Source organism: Camellia sinensis, chromosome 5 (genome assembly GCF_055761805.1).
Source record: "Camellia sinensis isolate YWXY chromosome 5, ASM5576180v1, whole genome shotgun sequence".
Taxonomy (NCBI): Eukaryota; Viridiplantae; Streptophyta; class Magnoliopsida; order Ericales; family Theaceae; genus Camellia; species Camellia sinensis.
The window spans coordinates 133219557-133245594 of record NC_138965.1 but is presented as its reverse complement, the minus strand read 5'-3'; the positions used below and the strand labels follow the sequence as shown (position 1 = coordinate 133245594).

Here is a 26038-nt window from a genome sequence, read left to right as displayed (position 1 = left end):
CAGCCATAAAGTCAAGAAAATACCAATTATAAAAAAAACATAGCAGCTTTTTATAATGAAAAGTTCATCTTGATGTTCTGACTTTCCTAAGGCAAATCATCACCAATGCAAAACATAACATCATTTCAAAGCATCTTTCCAAAACAAAACATCACAATTTCTCCCCTTGTGATACAATAAAAAATACATAAATGAGGGCTTTCACAATGTAGCATGAAGTAACAACAAAGAAAAACTTTTTTAAAAAAATATTCAATTCCAGCAAACTAAAAGTGAAATTGAAAGATATCTAGCATGTTTGACTAGCAACATCAAAATTGGAAACAAGTCTATTTCATTACACATGCTAAACATATGTTCTCAGATTTTGAACATACAAATCAAATCAAACAATACTAAGCTGAGCAGTCTAATTCAAAGCTTACAAGCCTAACCCAGCTCAATAACTCAACCTGATCATATCCCAGATAGAGTACAAAAGTCACTGTTGCATTCATGGTGTAAAAACAACTCAAAAGATGTCACCAGGTTTTGAGAGACAATGGAGCATCATTACAAAGCAACAAACCAATCACTTGGTTGCAAATTAAACGGTGATGTGATTCAGTTTCACTATCACCAATCATATCCAACTCAAAAAGAATAATTCCATCATTGACAAAAAAAAAAAAGTAACATCAGCCACCAAAACATTGCCACTGCATTCTCTAACTTACAAGAGGTCAGAATTTTATGACACACTTTTGGCACAAAAGTAAAACCAGAAAAAACTCATGAAAGACTCGTATGAAGAACAAGCTATGCTATACTATCTGAGAGCTAACAATAGTTTCCCAAACATGTTTGTGTCTCTTTTGGTCTTCTCTATTAGTTCTTCAGTATCTTCTCTTGTTCTTTGCTTCTACTACGATAACATCAGCCACCAAAACATCTGCAGAAGTAATTTTATCAATGTATCAGCAAGTGTAAGAGAAGATAAAAACAATAATGAAAACAATTTTGTTGATAAAGAGCAGTGGACCCAAGTAAAGTCACCGATTAGGGAGGAGACTTATTTTGTTATATATATATATATTTATATTTTTTGACAATTGGTAGGAGGGGAATAGAAATGGGAAAGCTGCATAGCAAAAATAACTCCATTTCAAAATCACAGGAAATCGACTGAAATGGGGTCTCATATGGTATATATTTTGACTCTTGTACCTTCAATATGCAGGCACCCAACAGATTTGGAAGTAGGCAAAATCAGCACAACCCTCTACCATCTTAACAAAATATTTTACAACTAAAGAAAGGATGAAGCAAACACATTTTCAAGCTCAGAGAGTCTATGATTCTTCTTTTTCTTATTGTCTGTTTTACTAAATACATACTGAAAGAGAACCACAAAGTCTAATTATGTACCAAGCCAGAGCCCACATCTTCGACAAGATTAAAGAGATGCATCACGGAGAATATATATTCAGACGATCTAACACATGTCAATCAATAATTAATCCTACAAATTTATAGGCCTCTAAAATTCTCAATCAATTTGCCACTCATCCAATACTTATTCACAGCTCAATCCAAGAATATCAAGCTCCAAGAAGAAAAGTTATGTAACCACATTTCACCGCAAGCAGTTCTAGTAAGAGATAATTAAAGCTATATACTCACGATTCTTCCAAGTCAATAACTTTAATAGCAACCACTTTGTTAAGCTCATTATCAAACCTGGAAATCAAGAAAGCTATTACCTTAATATGCAAACAGATTATCAAATTATGTCAGATACGAATTTCATAGATCACTATAAAGGCATGGGACAAGCCCCATAATCTGAACCATATTTACCCATCTACTTCAAGTGATTCGATTCAATTCAATCCATCTACTCATGTCTGCATTCTTCTACATCTGCAATTTGAAAATAATGTGACATTAAGATATTCATAGAACTAAACTAAATAACATCTAATTATTTAAAAATTTCAATATTTCACTTACTTCTATTTTTGGTTGATTCAATCCAATCATTGCAAGTGATCAAGGCCTCCACAATATCTGGAAGTAATGAAGCACGTGTCTCATCAATCACCCTACCTCTTACACTAAACGCCGCCTCTGATGCAACCGTAGTAGCAGGAACACTTAAAACATCACGAGCTATCCTTGCCAAAGTAGGAAATTTTGCTTTATTCACTTTCCACCAATGTAGAATATTGAAGCTCTCATTACTTGGAAACACCAACTCCTCCAAGTATTGCTCCACCTCTGATTTTTGATAGGCATGAATGTTAGAAGCACGTTCTTGGGCATACCACGCATGAAAAGCAGCCAAACTTTCTTGTTTCGAAGAACCGACAAGCAACTGACTACCACTTGAGCTACTATTTTCAGAAACAAGTGCAATGCTACTCATAGAATCAGAAGAATCACTCCTATGCTCATAAAAAAGATCAACAAAACCATTACGGACCCTCTGAATATGCTTATTAGCATCAACACCATAAATAAGCCCAAAGTAGTATTCCACCAAGTCCATTTTAAATCTCGGATCAAGAACCACTGCAATTGCTAACACCAAAGAACATTCTTCCCAATATTTTTGAAATTTCACTCTCATTGGACCGGCCATCAATCGAATGCAATCATACTCACTTTGCTCCCATTTTTTCATTTCAAGTTGAATAAGACAAATATCGGGAAAAAACACATTTGAAGTCGGAAAAGTGGTACCACTAAAGTGAGATGTAGCATCAAAAAAAATCTTCAAGCACCCACAAATCACATTTGCTACATTCCACTCATCCTCAGAAGGATTGTGCTTATATTGTTTGTCAATTTGCCCTAAGCGGTGGAATGCACTTTTCAAATCTAATGCAGCTTCAAGCATTGAATAAGTGGAGTTCCATCTGGTAGGAACATCCATGGGGACTTTCTTTTTATGATGTAACTTAACATGATTCATTGCAACATCAAATTTTTGTTTTCCATAAGGAGACCTCCCTAAATATCTCACACTTTCTCGGATTTTTGAAATAAGACTACCAATCACCTTCAAACCATCTTGAACAACTAAATTCAATATGTGCGCGCTACAACGCACATGAAACAATTGTCCACCCAAATGTAGTAATCCTTGGTCATGTAGCCATCGCTTTAAGAGTCTCACCATGACATCATTACTCGTTGCATTATCGACTACCATTGAAAATAACTTCTTATCTATGTTCCACTCTAAAATTAGATCTTTGATAAAACTAAACAAATGGTCTCCATCATGCGGGTAATCAATGCGTCTATAAGCAAGGATTTTCTTCTTCAACTCCCAATCATTAGTCACATAATGAGCAGTCAAACATGTATAGGCAAAATTCTGATGGTCTGAAGTCCATATATCAGTTGTCAAGGTGATCTTAGAAGAGAGTTCATCCAAAAATTGATATAACTTGGCCTTTTCTATTTCATAAACATCAAGGACATCCGCCCTAACAGTGTTACGAGAAACAAGTTTGAACATTGGTTGAAGATTATTACAAAATATTTCAAAAAATTCATGCTCAACCATGTTAAAAGGATAATTGTGCTTGATTACCATCCTAGAAAAATCCATACGACTTCTCTCTTGATCGAATTTAAAATTTGCAGCCTTAGGAGTAGATTCAGAAGCAGCCTTACTAGCAATCCTAGGGGCATTTGGCCCTTTAAGTACTGGACATGTCTTCGACAAATGATTTTTTAAATGACTAGTCCCTTTCCTACTCTCTCCAACAAATTCCCTATTGCAATGCTTACATCTAGCTATGTCATTTCCATTAGGTCCTTTAAATTTGACAAAGTCATCCCATACCTTTGAAGTTAGTTTTCGAATCCTCTTTGTGGGTCCTTGAGATACATCGTCATCCAACTCGGCATCATCAGCAGTAATAGGTTCGCTATAATCTGAAGACATCTTTGGCTCTAAAACTCAAATATGCACTACACAAGAAATCAAACATAAAGGAGCAGGAGTTCATTTAAAAATAGTGTGCACCAATTTGGAAATTATATAGATTTGTGACTTAGTGATTTTTTTGTGATGTTTTTTTAAACTGTCACTAAAACTTATAGTTAGTGACATTTTTTGTGACAATTTTTATATTGTCGCCGAAAATTAACAAATAGTGACGTTTTTTATAGTGTTTAATGAAAAATGGCATTAATTATAGGACATATTGGACAATAAGTCCACCTAGTAGGACATACACGTAAGTCCCCCTTTATTTACTTCTCTGTTTTTTTCTTGTTTTTCTTTTTTTGGGTGGTCATTATGAAGAAGTAAACTATGGTTCTTAATCCAGAGTAAACACAGGTTACCACCAAGAAAAGAGAGTAAACAGGCTTATTGCCATAGCAAATTGGGTAAACTCTTTCACGTACTATTCAATCTTTCAAGGAAACAAAGAGATTGTAATTCAGTATAGACAACAAGGATAACCATCCCCAAATCATTCACCCACATATAAAATGTTGGGAAATAGGAGTAAGAGAATGTGTCGTAAGTTATAACTAAATACACAACTTTTGGAATTTTCAAAAGACAAACAAAGATCTTCTTATATATATATATATAAAGGTTTCACAGTTTATCCTCAAATTAAGACATTCTAATTCTAATTATAATATACAAAGCATAGCCATCACTGTATTTAGCAATATAAAGGGCAGGAGCTAATTTATGTTGCAATGAGCAACAATGAGGAAGAAGTGTGGGTGTTCAGCAACTACCTGAGGTTTAATAATTTCTTGGACAGTCTTGAGAGCAAAATTTTCTGGTGGCCCTGACTCCAGTATGGCCCTCCTGAATAAATCCTGATTTACATATCATCGGTTCATAAAAATAGTCACACAATTAAAAAGTAACTAAATTTACACAACAACCCAAAAACAAAGAGTCAAATAGAGAAAAAGGAAAGCAGTTGTTTGTAACACATTTATATAATTTCGAATTCTAACTTTTCAAGTGACCTAGGTGAAAAAATCAGATCTTCATTAGCAACATCATTTGTACTAGGACTAAACATCTGAGTGAGGCTCTCTGGGAAAGGTTGTCCATGAAAGTACCTACAGTTACTTCCATGCTTACAAAACCCCTTATTAAAATAGTGACAAGCTTTCATTGGGAACTCGGATAGGGTTGGAGACCATGGGCTTCTCGCACACGTAGCTTCCGGGTAATAATAATCACTCGAAAAAGCTGAAATTCCTGGATTAACTGGCTCTAATTGATAATCCAAACCCATGAATTGAGTCTGATTTTGGAGTATGAAATGGGGGTTATGCATTGGTTGGTGATCGGGGTTGACTTGGGGGTCCCAGGAGGGATACGGAACCTTCAATGTTACAGGGGATGAAACCAGTGAGAAGGGATTAAAACCCGGGTTCATAGAAGGTGAAATTGGAGGTGAAACAACTGGTTTAGCCAAGTTCATCGAAGGTGAAATCGGAGGCGAAACAACTGGTTTCGACACTAAACCAAGTTGAATTTTGGTTTTGTATATCAAATTGTGGATTAAAGTGTCCGGTCCAAAAGCCAAACGAATCATTTCATGACCGCGGTCTTGTAAAAGAAGATACCCTATTATCTTCTTTGTAACATTCTCTGGTTCAAACTTCCGGATTCTACAAAACACAATATTAGAAGCCTCAAAAGAGTCCATTTTCACATCTAGTCACTCCTGAATAATTAATATAAAATAGAAATATTAATTTAATTGAAAAAAAATAAAGACCCGTATAGAGAAAGAACTTGCCAATCCAAATAATCTATTATTCAAGAACAGAAAATTATACATAGTGATCAAGTAAGAGTGATAAGTGATTTGTGTCAAACTTTACTGTCAAAAAAGAAAAGTATAAGCAAATCTAGGGAAACAATCACAATACACCCTTTACTACTTGTAAAAAAGAGAGAACAGAGAATATTGGAACAGATTTATCCAGATATAGAAACAAGAAAGATTGAATATTCGTCAAGATACAATCAATTGAAAGAATATTGCCGGGGGGGGGGGGAAACTACTTGTATGAATCTTTATATCATACTGATGAAAACCCACATAAGTATTCTACACATCTACTTAACAAAAAAAAAAAAAAAATAGTAAGATTTGAAAAACCCTCCAATCAAAAATATTCATTTGCTCTTTTTTCAAACTTGACCTTCAAAGTTCTTTCTTTCCAGATTCAAAACCCTCTACAAACTAAATTCTTTTCACACGCCCCAAATTTAAAAATTAAAATTAAAATTAAAAAAAAGATGCCCATAGTTATCAAAAACTATAAAATAAAAAAAATTAAAAAAAAAACTTCCACATTAACAAAACCCAACTCTCATTAACAAAACCCAACTCTCAAATCAATAAAAAGAAACAATAAATTCACGGTCTCCTTTGATCTTGTTCAATATTGTAACAAAACCCAACTCTCATTAACAAAACCCAACTCTCATTGACAGAGCAATAGGATCAGATCTGATACATACAACTTTAAACCAAGAATCAGATCTGATACGGGTAAGAATCAGATCGGCAACAAAAACAGATCTGATACGGGACAGAGACCCAACAAAAAAAATAAAAAATAAAAAGGAGCAGAGAGATGATCTCTTACAGTTCGTAGCTCCGATCTGACAAGATTTGGACTTCGTTCTTTGAAATTGAGCGTTATGAATCCAATCGGAGCAGAGAGCTCGATTTGGCTAGGTTCATCGTCATCAATTGGAGCATTTTCAGACGATGAGAGAGAGATTTGATCTTCAGACGATGAACTTCAACAACAGAACGCACTTTTCAGACGATGAGAGAGATCTGTTTATGAGAGATCTGATTTCAATGGAATCGGATTAGGCAAACAAACGGATTGGATCGGATTTATCCGAGTCCGACCCGTTTAAAATCGGGCTACACAGATACGGGTTAAACAGATATTCGGATTTGGATTTGCATAAATGGACCGGATTAATCGGATCGGATTCGGATCGGATTCGGGTTATACCCGATCCGTTGACAGGCCTAGTTGCTAACTATGTTGTGCTTGTTAAGTTTCTTCCTCTTTCAGGCACGATATTGTATGTACGGTTCATTTGAAGCTGGTGCGACCAGATGAACCGGACAGGTATTATCTTCTCCGTGTGAGACGTAGCGAGAATTGTAATTCTCTTACACTCTTACTACATGAAATGTAGTTTTGCTTTGCATTCTTGCTTAGAATTGTTGCATTTACTATAAATATTTGCTTCATTACAGCTTGCTTCTTTGCATGATCATGAGTTATGTTCGGCTCTGTGCATGTCTTTTGCATTTTGCCCCTGCCTGCGGGCACATCTCTTGTTTATCTCGCCTGTTTGCCTAAGTCTTCGGCCTAGTAAAAAATGGGTCGTCTCTGGACTTTGACATTCACTTCTGTCACTTATGACTTTCGAGTTCTGTCAAAGAGGGGCAACTGTAGGCACCCCATTTTTGACCGACCTTCAGACTCAGATGTCATCGATTGAGCGCTCGGTGATTGTGCATGTTGTGCTCGTTCTGAGGTTATGGAGTCTCGGCTGAGAGCCTTGCCTCCAGACTTCGGGACTCTTCTATGCTTTGCCTCGGTTTGTGAACTAGGTTTTGTTTTCTCTTCCTGAAGGGAGGGAGAGGTCTCGTAGACCATCTCTCAGTGGCCGTAGGCTACTTTTCGTGGCCTTAGACTACTATTCCTGTTTGGAGACCAGTTTCTGGTTTTCAGAGCCATCGGCCGTGCGCCTCGGTTCGGGATCGCTTAACTTTCTCCGTTTGCTCCGGTTTTTGGCACACACCTTGTTTCCTCTCTCTAGAGGGACACTGTGGCCCGAGAGACCACCTTCGTGGTTGCACGCCACTTTCGATGCTTAACAGTTAGTTTTCAAGGCACTTGGCTGCGCGTTTTGGCCCCCGAACCCTCGTTTTGCATCCGTCTTGGTTCATTTTTGGTATGGACCTTGTTTTCCATGTTTGGAAGGTGGTAGAAGGGTGGGAGACTAGCAATTCTTTTGGAGACCATCTCTCTCTCCTCCAGCCGATTTTCTTGACAGGTAGGTGGTCTCTCTCACTTTTGGGCCACATTTCCTGGTCTCCCATACCACCACTAGCTTGTTTTCACCTTGGAGACTACCAATCAGGGCTGCCGACCACTTTTTGCTCACTTGACCCTTTTGATCTGGTCGGCCGACCAGGGGAAATGGTCGGCCGACCACCTGAACTAGTTGGCCAGCTCTCTGCATGTTTGTCTCCCTAATTGCTTGCCAGCTGTGCCAGCTGGAAGGCACAAAATTGATCCTCCATACACATGTACAGAGGATCTTCAAGCTTGGTTTTAAGCTTCTAGGAGAAGCTTTGAACCCTCTTATCTATAGTAGAGACCCTCCTCTTCCTTGCTTAAGGTTCGGATTTTGGTTCTAAGGCATACAATATACATCTCTCTATATCTCTCTAATTCAAGCTCAAAGGTCCATTGTTGTTGCACATTTACACTACACCTCTTAGCCTAACACCTCCAACACCAACCTAAGCTTCTTGGAAGGTCTTGATAGGTCCTAAGGTCTGAGTTTTTGGCCTCAAAGCTGCTAGAGTTTCTGAGCTTCAAGGGTAACACTTTTTTCCCTCTTTTTGGCATCTTTTTGTTCTATCTTTTAGACTAGTTTGTAAGCATATTTGAGCTTTGTCATAAACTGAAAAAAGTCTTATTTTGAGCTCCTCTTGAAGTTTGTTTAAGGTCATTTTTATGTTGGGGGTCATCCACCCCCTTGCATGCTTGTCTTCATCTTGTTTTGAGCCATGCATCTAGGCCATTGAAGTGAGCTTTGTTTGGCCTTCTGTTTTGAGCCCCAAAATCAGAGAGGGGTGACCCTCTCACCCCTTGTCTTGTTTACTAGCATTGTTGGCCTAACAAAGGGGCCTATATTTACACACTTTTTGAGCATGTTTCAAGCCCTTTTTGGTGGGTTTTAGGACCTGCATGACCTCTGTCCAGAGCTGTTTTTGCCATGTTAGGTGTCCCTGTTGCATGTGTAGACTAGCCCTCTTCATAGCATTTCAAAGGAGCCTTTACTTGCATGCTTCCTAGCCTCATTTCAGGCCCTTTTTAGTGAGTTTTAGGGCCTTCATAACCTCTATCCTGAGGTGGTTTTTCCATATTAAGTGTCCCTCTTGCATGTGTAGAGTAACCCTCTTCATGGCCTTTCAAAGGAGCCTATCATTCTTGCATGCATAGACCATATTTCAGTGGGTTTTTGGGGTTTATTTGGCATGTCATACCTCTTACTGTTGCTAGTTTGGTAGCCTCTTTATTGCCTCACATACTTGTATTGCAAATCTCCTTTACTAGCTTGTGTTGCATGCTTTGTTGGCCCTTGATTTTAGCACTTTTTGGCCATGCCTTAGACTGATTTTGAGCATGTTTTGGACTTCCTTAGCTCTATTTTTGTGCCTCATGGTCGAATGATGCTTGTTTTGCATGCTTGTAGTACAATATCCATGCCTAGCTTTGAGTTTTGAGGCTTATTGCATGCATATACTGAGGTGTTTTCATGTTTTGGGGCCATTGTGCACCATATTTCAGAACTTATATGTATGCCATACTCCCATGTTTTCCACTCTTTAAATGCGTTTGAGAGTTGTGCATAAATGCCTCGTTTTTGGACCATTGCATGAGCTTCATTTCCATGCCTTTTGAGCCATTATTTTAGACCATATTCCCACTGTCTTGGACCTACCTAGGGTGTGTTTGGGGCTGGTTTTGCCATTTGTGCATTGCTTTGAGTACCTCTAGTGTAATGCGCTTCACTAGTTTCGGTATTCGGGCCATCTAGCTGCATTGTGTGAAGTGTTTGCATGATTTGGGGTCATTGTGCATCATATTTCAGAGCTGAAAAATGTATAATTGCATGCCATATTTCATCCCCTTCCATGCTTTGGTAGAGTGGCATTTGATGCCTTAGGTTCGGTCCTTTGCATTTGTGCATATTCGCATGTGTTTTGTTGCCTAATTTCATCATGTATGGCCACTGATTTGAGTGTGGCTGAGGTCCACTCCTTTTAGTTTAAGTCCATCTTGCATCGTGTATGCCATATAGTTCATGCTGTTGCATGTTTGGCCATTGCGTTGTGTGCCTTGATCATCTCATTGATAGTCTTCATATGTGCATGTTAGTTTCCATGTGTGCATCGCGTATGCCATATTATGTCATGAGCATTGAGTATGCCATTCGTAGTTTATAGCATTGCATATGCTAATTGCATGTGTGCATATCATCCCTCGCATGCCAGCATGATTAGGTTGCATTGCATTTAGGGTTGCATGTTAGTCACATTGTGTATGCCATCTCATTGCATTGTGTTTGGGGTAGGGTTAGTCCAAACACAGGAAACGAGAGACGTTTCGTACTCAAAGTGACGAAACGTGTCTCAATTTCCGGTCGCCGACACTCCGGATTACCCATGATGGAGTTTAGGCCTTGTTGTGTTTATAGGTGCATTCATTTCACATTGAGTCGTGCAATTCGACTCCTTGGCCATCATGCATCGAGATGGGTGATTGATGGCACGAGAATCGAGGACAACACTCCCTAGAGCTTGTGCAATGACGAGGAGAGTGGTCGTGCGCACATGTGTTGAAAATTCTTTGCCATGCCCCTTTCTTGCTCTCTGTTGCAGCAAACCAGAAACCAGCAGTCTTCCAGAGCTTTGTACAATATTCCGGGATCAATTGCGAACAGAGGCAAATTGGGGCATCGCGAGGAATTTCCCGACAAGGCGACTCGAGCATGAATGTATCTTTCATCATTCGGAACAGAGCTGAGGTGGTCCATAGATCTGCATACTAGTTTATTTCGTTTCTTAGTTAATTTGTTAATTAATTAGGGTTTTGTAATATTTAATTAGCTAGAGTAGTTAATTATTTATTTGATCTGTATTATTTATTTGGACCCTCCGAGAGAGGGCAATGTTGTAATAAGTGTGCGTGTGTGTGATGTATGTCTTCCAACCCCACGTTTTTCTCCCTTTTATTTACCAGCTTATGATAGTTAGATTAGGGCATGTTTCAATTAGCATACTTATGCTCGCATGTTTGCATTCATTCATCTGTATTGCATGCACCGGGCTTGGCGCATCATACTAACTGCATTGTATTTCAATTCCAAGTTGAACACATGTTACCTATAGCATCTCAAATGCCATCTTAGAATAGCCGAGCCTATCTTAGTTGCATTTTTGCATGTGTTGCATTAGGCATTTCAGCATAGTTAGGATTCATGCATGATTTCTAATTAACTTCTTTCTTTGGCTTGAAGTACTCGGTAAGTATTTATGCTTTAGCATCATTGCATGCGTGTGAGTGACTGCCATGATAGCATGCTTACCATGAGGCTATTTGCTTATGTGATATAATTGCCTAAATGTCTGTGGGTGAAGGTTGGATTATTTGAATTGGAACAACTCTTCGATTGTGAATTTTAAGCCCATTTGAGAGTGGCAAATCACCATGTTTTCTAAGCCCACCTGAGGGTGGCAAAATCCGCATTTTAGCCTACTTGCGAGTAGCAAACCGCTTTCAAAAACAAACATGAGATGTTTTGTTCCAACTTAGACGATCCAGTCTATACTTGTATGCTGTGCGCATCACATAGTAAATCTAGGCTAATAACCGTAATAAGGGCACATAATGTTTTCAAAACTCGATATCATGGTTAGTAGAGGCCGATCGTTGATCGGGCGAGCGAGGTGCTCATGAAGTGACCTTCCCCAATCGTACCCAAGTTCTCGAGCCGAGGCAACTTTGGTGATGACGGACACGTGGCCTTAGGCAATGAGTCAGGGTTTCCTAAATTTCCCAAAAATAAAATATTTAGGTGGCGACTCTGTATCTGGCAAAGCAGTCCATGTTTGGCACTTCTTTCTAAAAATCTATTTTTCAAAACGATTTGCCGGAATTGGACTCTTTGATGATTCATCAGTCTTGTATTGCACTCCGCGAGATTAGATACAGGACCGTGACAGTGAGTCCAAACTGTAGTGAGCCCAATGAACAAAACGGGATTTCATCCCGGGACGTTCGGGGACGTCTACAAGGGACAAGTGGGGAAAGGGCAAAGTGGCGCCTGTTAAGACATATGGCCGAGGGTAGATGCACGCTCACTACCTATAAATAGGTAGTGATTGACTGAGCATCAAAAAAAAAAAAAAAGTATATAAATCAATAAGTAAAAGGCAGCATACAAGTAGCAGGGAGTTAGTAATAGGAAACTAAAAGCTAAGGGTCAATCCTAAGGCTCTGTTTGTTTTCAGAGGTAGAATGGAGGAGATTGATAATGAGGGGATTACTAGTGAGGGGATTGATAGTGAGGGGATTAAGTAAAATTGTGTTTATTTTGATGATAGTTGTTAGCATAGGAATTGTTAAATTATTTTTATATAAAATAATAAAACAAAAAAAAAAATAAAAAATTAAACATTAATGTTCAAAAAAAATTCCCAATATGTAAAAAATAAAAAAATTTCTAATCCCCTTACTATTTTTCTAATACCACCTTCACCTCATCCATCGCAGTCCTCCCTTTAACCTCCATCTTAATCCCCTCTTCCATCCTAATCCCTTCCTCCAACTCTACAAACAAACACAATACTAAATAGCCCCACCTCCATCCTATTCCCATTCCATCCATTACACCCCAAAGCAAACGGAGTCTAAGGGAGCTAGTAGTACGAAACTAAAAGCTAAGGGTCAGTCCTAAGGTGAGTTCTATTATACCGTAAGTTATTATAATGTATTTTCTATATGTCTTGAGTCACCATAATATATTTTATGAATGCTTTGAGTCACCATAATTTATTTTATATAAATTATGTTTTGCAGTTATATTAATGTTTCAATTATGTGGATTATTTTCTGACCTCTATTTGCTTAAATGGAAACACATGGATATGTTTGCTTAAATTTTAGAAAGTATTTGACAAAGATCTTGTAAATAATTATTTTCTGTAAGTACCACCATGGGAGTCCCATGCCTTGGGGGACTTAAATAACCATTGGCCCCTGTTTGGTCACTTTGTGGTCCTCTGTTATCATGGATCCATTGATCCTTATTTTAATTGTCACTCCAGTGACTCCTGTTCTGTTTTGTCATGTGTCGTGGTTATAGTTATTTACCTAATTTCTGTATTTCAGTTTCTGTCATGACCCAACCCCAGGGCTTAGGGCTGGAATTGCAACTTACTACATAATTCTAATCGTAGCAAGTTAAATGGCGCAGACGGAGGCAAATAAAACATAATTAAACAAAAAATTTACTTCATTCTACTATTTTAGTAAAAGAAAATACATCTATAGGGCTTTTATTTATTTATGTTTTTATTATGTAGTGACCGGCCCTTAGTTAAAAAAATAAAAATAAAAGGAAGAAAAGGAAAAAATAAAATAAAATAATGGATCAGCATCAATTCTTGTTCAGGTTCCACTACATGAGGTTATGGGTCTTCCTTACATCTCGTCACCTGAAAGGGTAACAGCTATAAGCACACAGTAGAGTGAGAAATATTATGCTAAGAGTACAGGGAACACAAAATAACCATGGATAGTTAGTTAAGCTAATACATTTACATAACTTAATTTCAATAAACAAATTATTCAAAGTGGTAGAAACTGAAATACGAAAATTATGTAAATAAATAATCATAACCACGGTATATAACAGAACAGAACGGAGGTCATAGAAGTGATAGTCAGAATAGAGGTCAATGGATCCATGACAAACAGAAGACCACAAAGTGGCTAAACAGAGGCCAATGGTTATCTAAGTCTTCCAAGGTGTGGGACTCCCGTGGTGGTAAAACATATTCATTTATAAAATCACTGTCAAATAATTTCTAAAAGTTAAACAAACATATACATGGGTTTCAATTTAAGCAAATAGAGTTCAGAAATAATTAACGTAATCAAAATATTAATATAATTTATAAACCATAGATTGCGTAAAATAATTTATGGTAACCCAAAACATACGTAAAATATATTATGGTGACTCAAAATATAATATAACTCACCTTACTATTAACCCTTAGGCTTTACTTTTCACTATCATAAACCTTCTTGCTTATTAGTTCCCTATCTCCAATACCCTTGCATGTTTTTCTTCTTTTTTTTTTTTTTTTTGGCACTGATCTTGATCTCCTCCCCATTTATAGGGAGGCAAGCCTTGCCATTACCCACCACGTGTCCATAGCAATCTTCCTTAGATTTAGATTAAAATCTCTTAAATCTATATTGTTAGGTCCCTTTATTGTCAAATCCGCGTACAAACTTTGTTTTGATAAAGTTGAAATTTTTTCCAAGTTTTTATCTTTCCCGCTCGAGCGGAGCCATTGGCGCTCGAGCGTAATATGGGATAACTTAGTAGTTTGTCAGGTCTGTAAAAATACTGAGCTGTGTGATTTCGCGTTCGAGCGGATTCTCCAGCGCTCGAGCGGAACTCTATTTTGTCACACGCATGTTTTGTTGAAGCCGCTCGAGCGGGTTGTTTGGCGCTCGAGCGGAGATCGCGGACTTTGTTTGCCTATTTATATCTGTTTAAGAAGATTTTAGGGTTTACTTTTCCTAGATCTTATTCAAGAGTCCTAGGGTTTTGTTTGAGGTTTTCCTCTAAGGTTTTTGTGAGTTTTCCTTGATAAAATTGAATGAGTATTCAACTCATGAATTGAGAAGCACATGTCAAGGAGATTGTTCATCTACATACAAGAGTGATCTTCTTCGGTGGATTCCGAAGATTCAAACGTGGAGTTTCAAAGGAGTTTGATTCTGTACGTAGTCGTTTATTCGACAAGTGAAGTTGTGGATTCAACTTCAGGATTGATCAGTTCGAGACGAAGGTGTAGTGAAAGAGTTACAGAAGATTCAAAGACAAATTGACTGAGTTGGGTAATTTGTGTATTATCTTTGTAATATTTGTTTCTTCAGTAGTGGTTTGATTAGTGGCGTTTCGCCCGTGGTTTTTGATTACAAATGAAGGTTCTTCAATTGTGGTTTTTCTACGTAAAAATCGTTTGTGTCGATTTATTGTTTATTCAGAAAAACAACAATCTAAATCACTTTCGTAAGTGCTTGATGATTTAGATTGCGTGTTTTGAATAATTGGGATTTGGAATATTTTAATATTGATCTAATCACGAATCACTTAGGATTTTCACTTGGTATCAAAGCAGGTCACTCTTTGTTTTTATCAAAACTATAGGAGTGTGATTTTGTGTGATTAGTGATATGGATTCTATACGTGAAGGTAACTCGACCCATAGACCTCCTTTACTTGATGATACAAACTATTCTTATTGGAAAGCTCGTATGAGAGCATTTTAAAATCCATCGATGAGAAAGTTTGGCACTGCGTGATCTATGGGTGGAGTGAACCTATTGTCACCATTGATGGTATTGATATTCCTAAACCCCTTGATAAATGGGACACAGCTGATTACTAGAACTCGAGTTGGAACAATAAGGCTCTCAATTCCCTGTTTTGCTCCATCACACTTGAAGAGTTTCGTCGAATCTGCAGGTGTGAGGTAGCAAAAGAGGCTTGGGACATTCTTGAAACAATTCACGAAGGTACTACTTCTGTCAAAAGGTCAAAACTTCAACGTCTCACCTCTGCTTTTGAAACCCTTTTTATGCGCGATGATGAGACGTTTGATGATTTCTATGAAAAACTTAGTGATATCGTGAATTCTTGTTTCACACTCGGTGAAAATATCCCATAAGCAAAAGTTTTTGGAAAAATTTTGAGGTCATTACCCGAGAGGTTCCAATCAAAAGTGACAGCCATTGAGGAGGCTCAGAATGCTGATACCCTCAAGCTTGATCAGCTGGTTGGAAACTTGTAGACTTATGAAGCCCACCAGATTTCAAAGAAAAAACAAAAAGACAGTGTGGCTTTCACTAGTGCTCATGAGACTGCAAAAACTCCGAAAACTGAATTTGATTTAGAGTCTAAGATGACGGCTATGTTTACTAAACAGTTTAAAAAAATTTTGAAGAAAAAGAAGCCTAATTTCAAAAACCCTATTTCAAAAGACAAGAGTAATGAAAAATCCAAAACCTTTCCACCAAAACTTGCTCCTAAAACTGATATGAAGATTGTAAAGGGGCAAGGGGTCAAGTGCTATGAATGTCAAGGGTTTGGCCATATTGCCCTTGAATGTCCTTCGAAAAAGAATCGAAAGAAAGTCTACACTGTGACTTGGGATGATGAAAGCGGGTCGGAGCAAGAACCCGAAGAACCTGAATCCGGAGAAGACGAGGATAGTGCTTTCATGTCATTTTGGTCCACATTCACTCAACCTCTTCCTTAGCCAACGGAATTAGTTCGTGGTCAAAACCTGCATCATGCTCCCACCTTTGACAGGAGTAACTACCTGTATTGGAAGATCAAAATGATGGCGTTTCTGAGAGCTTTTGACCCAGAAGGCTGGCAAGCCATTGAAGAAGATACAGGAAGTGCTAACAATCCGAGCAATCATAGAGCCCTGATATCTATTCGTGGAGCAATTTCTGATGAAGAACAGCAACGGGTTACTCGCCGCACAAAGGCTAAAGATGCATGGGAGACTCTAAGCCAATTCCATGAAAGAGGAGATTCACCTTCACCACCATCCAGCAACTTTTTTGCCTTAGTTGCCCGACTGGATGAGGTCAAGAAGAATGAGAAGCAAAAAGATGATGATGAAACATCTACATCTGAAGACAATGATGAGATTACCGGTGATGATCTACAACAAGCTTAAGAAAAGCTTTATGATGAATCTTTGAATCTGTCTAAAATCAATGACAAACTCACTCTCAAGCTTAGAGCATGTGAAAGTGAGAATGTCAAGCTGAAAGGAGAACTTGTAGCAGCAAAGAAGAATATCATCAAGATCTCAAGTGACAGGCAAGACTTATGTGGAAAACTTCTATCCTGTGAAACTGAAAGGAATGAACTTCTAAAGGTGTATTCCACATATGAAGAGAAGCTTGAAAGTCTTGAGATGTCACAAGCTACATTGGAAGAGATAGTCTGTCAGAAAGATGAAGAACTCCGTATTGCTAGAGCCACTATTGCCATGTGAAACAAAGGTTCCAAATCTTTAGAAGACATCCTTGGGTCTCAACAAATGGGTTGTGACAAAAGTGGGCTAGGCTATGGTGCGACAGCTTACAAGGGACAGGCCTCTACTTCACATGACTTGCAGACTCAAGCAAAGGGAAAGCTGAAGGTAGACCAGGGTGATCCCTCTCTTCTTCTACCTAAAAGGGGTAAGATCAACAAAAAGAAGGTAAAACTTGTTTTTATTTGTCATCACTGTGGTAGGTATGGCCACATTCGTCCTTATTGCTATGAACTGTTTGGTAAGGTGTCTCAAAAGGGTAGAAATTCGAATACTTTTTGGGTTTGGAGACAACCTTACATGTCTAGGTGGCATACCAAGGTTCATAAGGGTGTTCACAACACTAAGACAGTTACCAAGACCAAAAAGATTTGGGTGAGAAAAGATGATTTGAGTTATTTAGTTGCTCACACTGCCCTAAAAGCACGTGACTCACACATGTGGTATCTTGATAGTGGGTGCTCTCGTCATATGTCCGGTAACAAATCCTACTTCACCTCCCTTGAAAAATATGAAGGAGGACTTGTTACCTTTGGAGATGGCGGCACTTCTAGAGTCATTGGTAAAGGCTCTATAAGTGTTGCTGGTCTCCCCAAGCTCGAAAATGCTTTTCTTATTGATGGCCTTAAAGCAAATCTTTTGAGCATTAGTCAAATGTGTGATTCCCACCATGAAGTACTGTTTTCAAAAAATAAATGTGAAATTTTGGATAAAAAGGGAAATACTGTCTTGCATGGGGTTCGCACATCTGATAACTGCTATGAGATTGTTACTACTAATGATCTCACTTGTCATTCTGCCATCATAAGTAACATTGATTTGTGGCATCAAAGATTAGGTCATATGAATTTCAAAGACCTAACTAAGATAGCCAACAAAGAGCTTGTGAGAGGAGTACCTAAACTGGGTAAGAATCTGAACCATGTGTGTGGGCCATGTCAACTTGGAAAACAGACCCATGCCCCTCATAAAAAGGTGAACAGCTTTACAACCAAACGTCCTCTTGAACTGGTTCACATGGATTTAATGGGTCCTACTCGCACTGAAAGTATTGGAGGTAAAAGACACATTTTTTTAACTGTTGATGATTTTACTCGTTTTTCGTGGGTAAATTTTTTAAGGGAAAAATTTGATACGTTTGATGCTTTCCAGGCCTTAGTCCTTAAAATCCAAAATGAACAGGGTGTTTTCATTGGGCGTATCATAAGAATCTGAACTGATCATGGTCGTGAGTTTGAAAATAGTTCGTTTTCGGATTTTTGTGATATGCATGGAATTAAGCATGAATTTTCTGCACCTATTACTCCACAACAAAATGGAGTGGTTGAGAGGAAGAACAGAGTTGTTCAAGAAATGGCTAGTGTCATGCTCCTTAGCAAGAAACTTCCTCCAAAGTTTTGGGCTGAAGCCCTAAATACTGTTGTTTATGTCATAAATCGCGTGTATTTAAGACCCGACACTTTACAAACTCCATATGAATTGTGGAAGGGATTGAAACCTAATGTAAAATACTTCAAAACTTTTGGGAGTAAGTGCTAAATTTTCAAAGATAGAGAGCCTTTGGGCAAATTTGACTCCCGAAGTGATGAAGGTTTTTTTCTAGGGTATTCAACCACTAGTAGGGCTTTTCTAGTCTATAGCCTGCGAGCTTCTTCTTTAGTGGAATCTATCAATGTGGTTATAGATGACACAGGTTCACCTACTCTAGCAACAAATGAGGATGACAATGGTGACTCCCCAATCTTGGATACTGAACCACAAAGTCAAAGAGAAGTTGAGGTCCAAGCACAAGAAGTTGAGACGGCACCATCCTCACAGGTAAGTCAAAGTCCAAAGAGTGCACAAAGAAACATCACTACTGATGCTTCTGTCACCGCAAGTCCTGAGTTCGAACCATCAGCAAGGGTGAAACTGAATCATCCAGCTCAACAGGTGATTGAAAGTGTATTAGATCGAATGAAAACGCGAAGACAGATTTAGGATGAGGTATCACATATGTGTTATGTTTCTTTAATTGAACCTAAGAATTTTAAAGAGGCCTTGCTAGATGATAGTTGGGTTAATGGTATGCATGAAGAATTAGGTCAATTTGAACGTAACAGAGTTTGGACTCTAGTCCCCAGACCTAGAGACATGAATGTGATAGGTACCAAGTGGATCTTTAAAAATAAATCTGATGAGAATGGTACTGTGGTTAGGAATAAAGCTAGGTTGGTTGCTCAAGGATACACTAAAGTAGAAGGTATTGACTATGATGAGATGTTTGCCCCAGTTGCACGTCTCGAATTTATTCGTATTTTGCTTGCTGTTGCATGTTATCTTGGTTTCAAATTGTTTCAAATGGATGTGAAAAGTGCCTTCCTGAATGGGTACTTGAAAGAAGAGGCATATGTTGAGCAACCAAAAGGGTTTGAGGACCCTGAATGTCCAAATCATGTCTACAAGTTAGACAAGGCTTTGTATGGGTTGAAACAAGCCCCTCGGGCTTTGTATGGGTTGAAACAAGACTTACTACCTTTCTACTTGATAATGATTTTCAAAGGGGTAGTGTGGATAAGACCTTATTTGTGAAACATACTAAGTCTCATATTCTTGTTGCTCAGATTTATGTTGATGATATTGTGTTTGGATCCACAGCTGAACATCTTGTGAAATATTTTTCGGATTGCATGACACATGAGTTTGAGATGAGCATGATGGGAGAGTTGTCTTATTTTTTGGGTCTTCAAATTAAACCATCTCCTTCAGGTATGTTTGTTTCTCAGTCTAAGTATGCCAAAAATCTTGTGTCAAAGTTTGGTCTTGAGTCTGCCAAACATGCACGTACTCCTATGAGTACCAGTCTTCACCTCTCCAAAGACTCCTCCAGAATTGATGTAGATCCTACCCTTTATAGGAGTATGATTGGGAGTCTTCTGTATCTTACAGCTAGTCATCCTGATATTTCCTTCAGTGTCGGTGCTTGTGCCCATTACCAAGCTAGTCCTAAAGAGTCTCACCTTCTTGCGGTAAAACGCATCATCAAATATGTTAATGGGACATTGGGGTATGTGGTTTGGTTTTCTACTGATACTACAACTGAAATTACTGGTTTTTCTGATGCCGACTGGGCAAGGTGTGCTGATGATAGGAAAAGTACACCCAGGGGGTGTTTTTACCTTGGGAATAATCTAGTTTCCTGGCATAGTAAAAAGCAAAATGCCATCTCTCATTCGACTGCTGAGGCTGAGTACATTGCTGCAGGAAGTTGTTGTGCACAAATGCTGTGGATGAAGCAAATGCTTCATGACTATGGGATTGAACAGAACACTCTCACTCTTTTCTGTGATAACACAAGTGCCATAAACATTTCAAAAAATCCCGTCCAACACTCTCGCACCAAACACATTGACATTCGTCATCATTTTATTTGAGAGTTAGTGGAAGAAGGCCTTGTTGTTCTGGAACATGTTCCCACTGAGCATCAAAAAGCTGATATTTTTAGAAAACCCCTTGATCTTCTTCGGTTTGAGTTTCTTAGGAAGACCTTGGGTGTTATGCTCAGTAGCTAGGGTGTTTCCTGTTTCCTTTAATGGGTATGAGTGGTTGGCTTATTGTATTCTTGGATGTGATAATCTCATTGTCTTTAAGTCCTGATATCTTTGCATCAAAAATTTATATGAACATTGCTCATGTTGCTTACAAGATCTTATTCGTCTTTGTTCATGGCTCATTTTGAATGCCCACACTCATTTACTTCATGATCTCATTCTGTACACATTCTTGAGATAAACTGTTGCAGGGGTTTCCGCACAAGTGATCACAGTTCTCTATGGACCACTAATAGTGTTTCTTGTACTTTCTCAGAGGAATTGACCTATACTGGTATAACATGGGTGATGTTGAGTCTCTTAACCATCTACTATTATTTTTTCACTTCCATGGTTTCTCCCTTAGTTCATTGAAATCCGGGTATTAGGAAAAGGCTACCTCAGAGGCACCAACCAGGCCATCCTTTTTGATTTCATTCTTCTCTGGTTTGGTCTCCATACTCTTGAGCGAGTATGCCACCAGTGAGTGCCCACAAGAAAGAAAAGTTCAAAAACATTCATTGATTGAGGGGGAGCTTTCGCGTTTACTTAACAAATACCTCGTGATTCCTAGTGGTTTGACTTTTCTCTATGATGGTCAGTTACTCTTGCCGGGGGTCCAGCCATCTGATCACTATGAGGATTAACTCTTGCTTTGTGACTCTCAAGGATTGCACACACACACATTTTATTTGTGAGCTCTCATGTGTGTTTTTGAGTTATGCATTCTTATGCTGCTTATGGCTTTGATTAAATTCTATCTGTTTTATTCATGACCTGGTGCTTCAATGTTTTTTTACAAATTTTTAGGACTCATGATTGATGGATTCTTTTATCCTAGGGTATAGTCATTCACTTGGACTCCCTGCGTGTTACAGGTCATCCTAGTTGTTTTTTGTTTTCATACAAAAAAAAAAAAGGTCTCCACTCGAGCGGACTGTTCCACGCTCGAGCGTGTTTTTTCGCCTTGCAGCATTTTGTCCTTGTTTTACAGTTCTGTGAGGGGTGTTTTTACGCTCAAGCGTCCTTATTCGCGCTCGAGCGGGTATCTGCTTGTCTTGCCTCACGCTTGAGCGGTACTCATTACGCTGGAGTGGACTTATTTCGTATAAAACTCCCTCCCTCAACTTTTCAAGTCATTTTTTTCCCCTCTTTTTTCGTCTCTCATCTCTAGGGTTTGGATTGTGGTCTAGTTGGGCTTGTTTTTTCCATTCTTCTTCCTCTTCCTCGCCGATTCCACCTTGGTAAGTGTTTTCCATCTCCTTCTCTGTTATTTTCAGTTCACATGGGGGTTGTATTTCGGGTTTTTGTTTGTTTTGTGTCCAGTTTTTTTTCCCCTTCCCTCACACACTTTCACTGAGTCTTGGTTTCTTCTTAATGATTGTTTTCTTGTTTTTTTCTTATGTCGTTTGTTGTGTCATTAGGCCTAGGGTTTCTCATTGTTAATTTTTTATGGTCTCATGTCTCTCCTGTTTTGGTTGGTTTGATTTCGTTGTACTAGATTGCTATGGTGAGGTTTGGTTTATATTTGCACATTTTTGGATCCTGTTTAAGTGCTTTCTTAGGATCCTTATTTCTTTAATATTAAGCCCTGCATCTGTCATCCATGTTTATGCATTGTGCTTGTGAGTTCCATCATATTGTAAGTCTCATATTTGTTTTTTTTTCCATCTCATTGTTACTAATGTTACTAATGTTATCTATGTTTTGTTGCTCTACTCTTTGGGTTTGTTTAGTGTTGGGTTTTTATTGTGTCTTGAGTCACCATGTCTGCTTGTAAGCGCCGAAAGTCTACTGTGTTGCGTCCTGCATTCAATTCTGAGAGGTTTCAATCTGCTAAACAAGCCAAATTATTTCGTAAGTCTTTTGCAGCTCGGACTGTTCACCTCGAACGAAATGTCCAGCCCAATACTTTTGAGTCCATTCACATCCGTCCCTTGTTTGCCCCCTTAGGTGGTGACTTAATTTTGTCATTTTCTGGTCGCCAAAATCTTGACTGGGTTCGAGAATTTTTCTGCAATATTGAGCAAATCAGTGACATTGAGCCTTCCTTCACCACTTGGGTTAGGTCTAAATCCATCACTGTCACTCCTGATCTTATTCGCGGCCTTTTTAAGATTGATCAAGTGTTTCCTGAACACTTTCCTTTCCCAGTCCGTCCTGCCTGTGACTTTAATAATGTGGCTGAGTTTTTATGTGGTACTCCCTGCCCTTAGCCTCAGGGTTCATTGATTAAACAGTTTGAACTCCTTCCCGAGTTTAGACTGCTTAATCTAATTGTCTGTGCTAATCTCATTGTGACCACCCACTCATCTGAAATTAATCAAGACCAGGGGTTCGTTTTGTTCTATCTTGCTCATCACATGTCCATTGACCTTGCCACACTAATTATTAGAAAGATGATAGGTGTCTTTGGGAACAAACAGTTAGGACTCCCGTATGGTTGTATGATCAACCGTCTTTTGTCCGAGCTTGAGGTTCCAGTTTTCAAAGATGATGAGTTTGCCTTCCCATCTCGGCCTTTCACTAAAAAACCGTTTCCCAGAGTTGGTCTCATGTTAAGGGGGAGTTTTCTCGGGCTGGTACTTCTGCAGGTACCGCTACTGGCCTTGCTGAGGAGGCTGAGTTTGATGCTGCCACAGCTGGTGGTGAGGCGGATGCTGTTCCGCCTCGAGCGTTTTGTGACCAGCTTCAGCATTTCGAGGATGCTATGACTCAGCGATTGGACTTTTTGGATGCTCGATTTGATGCTTTTGATGGCCCCCTCGGCTAGTTGGAGCAGTCTGCCATCCAGACTACCACTCAGCTGGAGCACATTATTTCCTTACTACAGCTTCAGCAGCCTCCACCTGATGCCTGATTTGGTTGTTCATTTGCCTGTTGTCTTCTTTCTCCTGGCTAAAAAGGGGGAGAGTTTTTGGTGGTACATGTTTAGATATTTATTTGGATATTTTTATACTTTGTCTATTTGGATATTTGGATACATGTTTAGATATTTGGATATTTGGATACTTTGTCTTGTTGATATTTTGCCATCCATTCCGGTTGTTTTTCAGTATTGTGAATATCATTTTGGATCTAGTATCACGGTTATCTTTATAGCTATATCTCTTTTTATGCCATTCCACAGTTTTTGTTTTTCTTGGTATGTTGGTTGTTCTTTCATAGGTGTTTGTTGGATGCATTATTTCGAATGGCAGGATTGTTTTGGATGGATTATTCGCATGGCAGGATTGTTTTGTTGAGAATATAGTTGTTTTAGTGTTATTCTTTTCCTGGCTGTTACATTGTCTAGTGCGTGTGTTTAAGGAAAATTGTTTAGAAAAGTTTTGTCCGGGAATTGACAAATGGGGAGATTGTTAGATCCCTTTATTGTCAAATCTACGTACAAACTTTGTTTTGATAAAGTTGTAACTTTTTCCAAGTTTTTGTCTTTCCCGCTCGAGCGGAGCCATTGGCGCTCGAGCGTAATATGGGATAACTCAGTAGTTTGTCAGGTCTATAAAAATACTGAGCTGTGTGATTTTGCGCTCGAGCGGATTCTCGAGCGCTCGAGCAGAACTCTGTTTTGTCACACGCATGTTTTGCTGAAGCCGCTCGAGCGGGATGTTTGGCGCTCGAGCGGAGATCGCGGACTTTGTTTGCCTATTTATATCTGTTTAAGCAGATTTTAGGGTTTACTTTTCCTAGATCTTATTCAAGAGTCCTAGGGTTTTGTTTGAGGTTTTCCTCTGAGGTTTTTATGAGTTTTCCTTGATAAAATTGAATGAGTATTCAACTCATGAATTGAGAGGCACATATCAAGGAGATTGTTCATCTACATACAAGAGTGATCTTCTTCGGTGGATTCCGAAGATTCAAACGTGGAGTTTCAAAGGAGTTTGATTCTGTACATAGTCGTTTATTCGACAAGTGAAGTTGTGGATTCAACTTCAGGATTGATCAGTTCCGAGATGAAGGCGTGGTGAAAGAGTTATAGAAGATTCGAAGACAAATTGACTGAGTTGGGTAATTTGTGTATTATCTTTGTAATCTTTCTTTCTTCAGTAGTGGATTGATTAGTGGCGTTTCGCCCATGGTTTTTGATTACAATTGAAGGTTTTTTAATTGTGGTTTTTCCATGTAAAAATCGTTTATGTCGATTTATTGTTTATTCAGAAAAACAACAATCTAAATCACTTTTGTAAGTGCTTGATGATTTAGATTGCGTGTTTTGAATAATTGGGATTTGGAATGTTTTAATATTGATCTAATCACGAATCACTTAGGATTTTCATATACTTATCTTATTAACTTCCGGTAATTATATTTTGGCCTCAATTCTTTAAAATAATTATATTCCCCTTCGTTTGATAAAAACACAAACTAATCCCTAGTTAAATGACACTTTATCGCATACCGACAGAAAATTAATTATTTTATTTTACTGTCACTCCCACTAGTATTAATATTATTATCATGATTGGTTGTAGTATTAATTAAATATTTAGGGTGTCACATTTCTCCCCTCCTAAATAGAAGTTTGTCCCCAAACTTGACATACCTTAATTTTCAAAGATGTGCGGAAATTTGGTTCGCATTTGACTTTCCATTTCCCAAGTAGCTTCTTCGACTTGATGATTTCTCCACAAGACTTTTACCAGAGGTATAGTCTTGTTTCGGAGAACTTGATCGTGACGATCGAAAATCTGCACTGGTTACTCTTCATAAGAGAGGTCCTCTTGAACTTCCAAGTTCTCATAGTCGACGACATGTTCTGGATCTCGGAGGTACTATCGGAGCATCGAAACATGAAACACATTGTGGACATTGGACAGTTCATGTGGCAGTGCAAGGCGATATACAACAGGACCAATCCTTTCCAGTATCTCGAATGGTCCGATGTAACGTAGGTTTAACTTTCCTCACTTTCCAAATCGGATAACTCCTTTTGTTGATGAGATCTTAAGGAACACATGATCTCATATTTGAAATTCCAAGTCCCGTCTCCGTGTATCTGCATAGCTTTTCTAGCGTCTCTGAGCAGTGCGAATTTGCTGTTGGATGGGTTGGATTTTCTCACTTGTGACTTGCACGATCTCAGGGCCAAATAGTTTCCTATCCCCGACTTCCATCCAACACAGAGGTGATCAACATTTCCTTCCATACAGAGCTTCGTACAGTACCATTCAAATGCTTACTTGGTAGCTGTTGTTATAGGCAAATTTCACTAAAGGTAGGTGCTCATCCCAGTTACCTTTGAGGTCCAACACGCGTACATGTAACATGTCTTCTAACGTCTAGATTGTTCTT

The 26038-nt window shown here is 38.6% G+C and overlaps 2 protein-coding genes across 3 annotated transcripts; both read right to left on the bottom strand.

The window, feature by feature from the left end:
• Nucleotides 1–470: 470 nt before the first annotated feature.
• LOC145790871 (zinc finger BED domain-containing protein RICESLEEPER 2-like) lies at nt 471–6936 on the bottom strand. Of its 2 annotated transcripts, XM_082869822.1 has the most exons (6): nt 6640–6936; nt 4756–4839; nt 1993–3966; nt 1840–1902; nt 1663–1719; nt 471–931 (listed from the first exon to the last, which is right to left on the bottom strand). In XM_082869822.1, the coding sequence occupies exons 3-4, from the start codon at nt 3938–3940 to the stop codon at nt 1877–1879; spliced, it is 1974 nt and encodes a 657-aa protein (XP_082725948.1). In that variant the 5' UTR covers nt 3941–3966; nt 4756–4839; nt 6640–6936; the 3' UTR covers nt 471–931; nt 1663–1719; nt 1840–1876. The 2 variants fall into 2 exon arrangements, with proteins under 2 accessions (XP_082725948.1, XP_082725949.1); XM_082869823.1 differs by lacking the exons at nt 4756–4839; nt 6640–6936 and having other exon boundaries at nt 1993–4540.
• LOC145791694 (zinc finger CCCH domain-containing protein 18-like) lies at nt 4962–5687 on the bottom strand. Its single transcript, XM_082872110.1, has one exon. It carries the CDS (start codon nt 5685–5687, stop codon nt 4962–4964), a length of 726 nt encoding a protein of 241 aa, XP_082728236.1.
• Nucleotides 6937–26038: the final 19102 nt, after the last annotated feature.

Coding starts and splice junctions, on each gene's coding strand:
- LOC145790871 (XM_082869822.1), bottom strand. CDS start 3,940: ATGTCTTCAGATTATAGCGAACCTATTACTGCTGATGATGCCGAGTTG. Junction 1,903..1,992: donor TGAATCAACCAAAAATAGAA/GTAAGTGAAATA, acceptor TTCAAATTGCAG/ATGTAGAAGAATGCAGACAT.
- LOC145791694 (XM_082872110.1), bottom strand. CDS start 5,687: ATGGACTCTTTTGAGGCTTCTAATATTGTGTTTTGTAGAATCCGGAAG.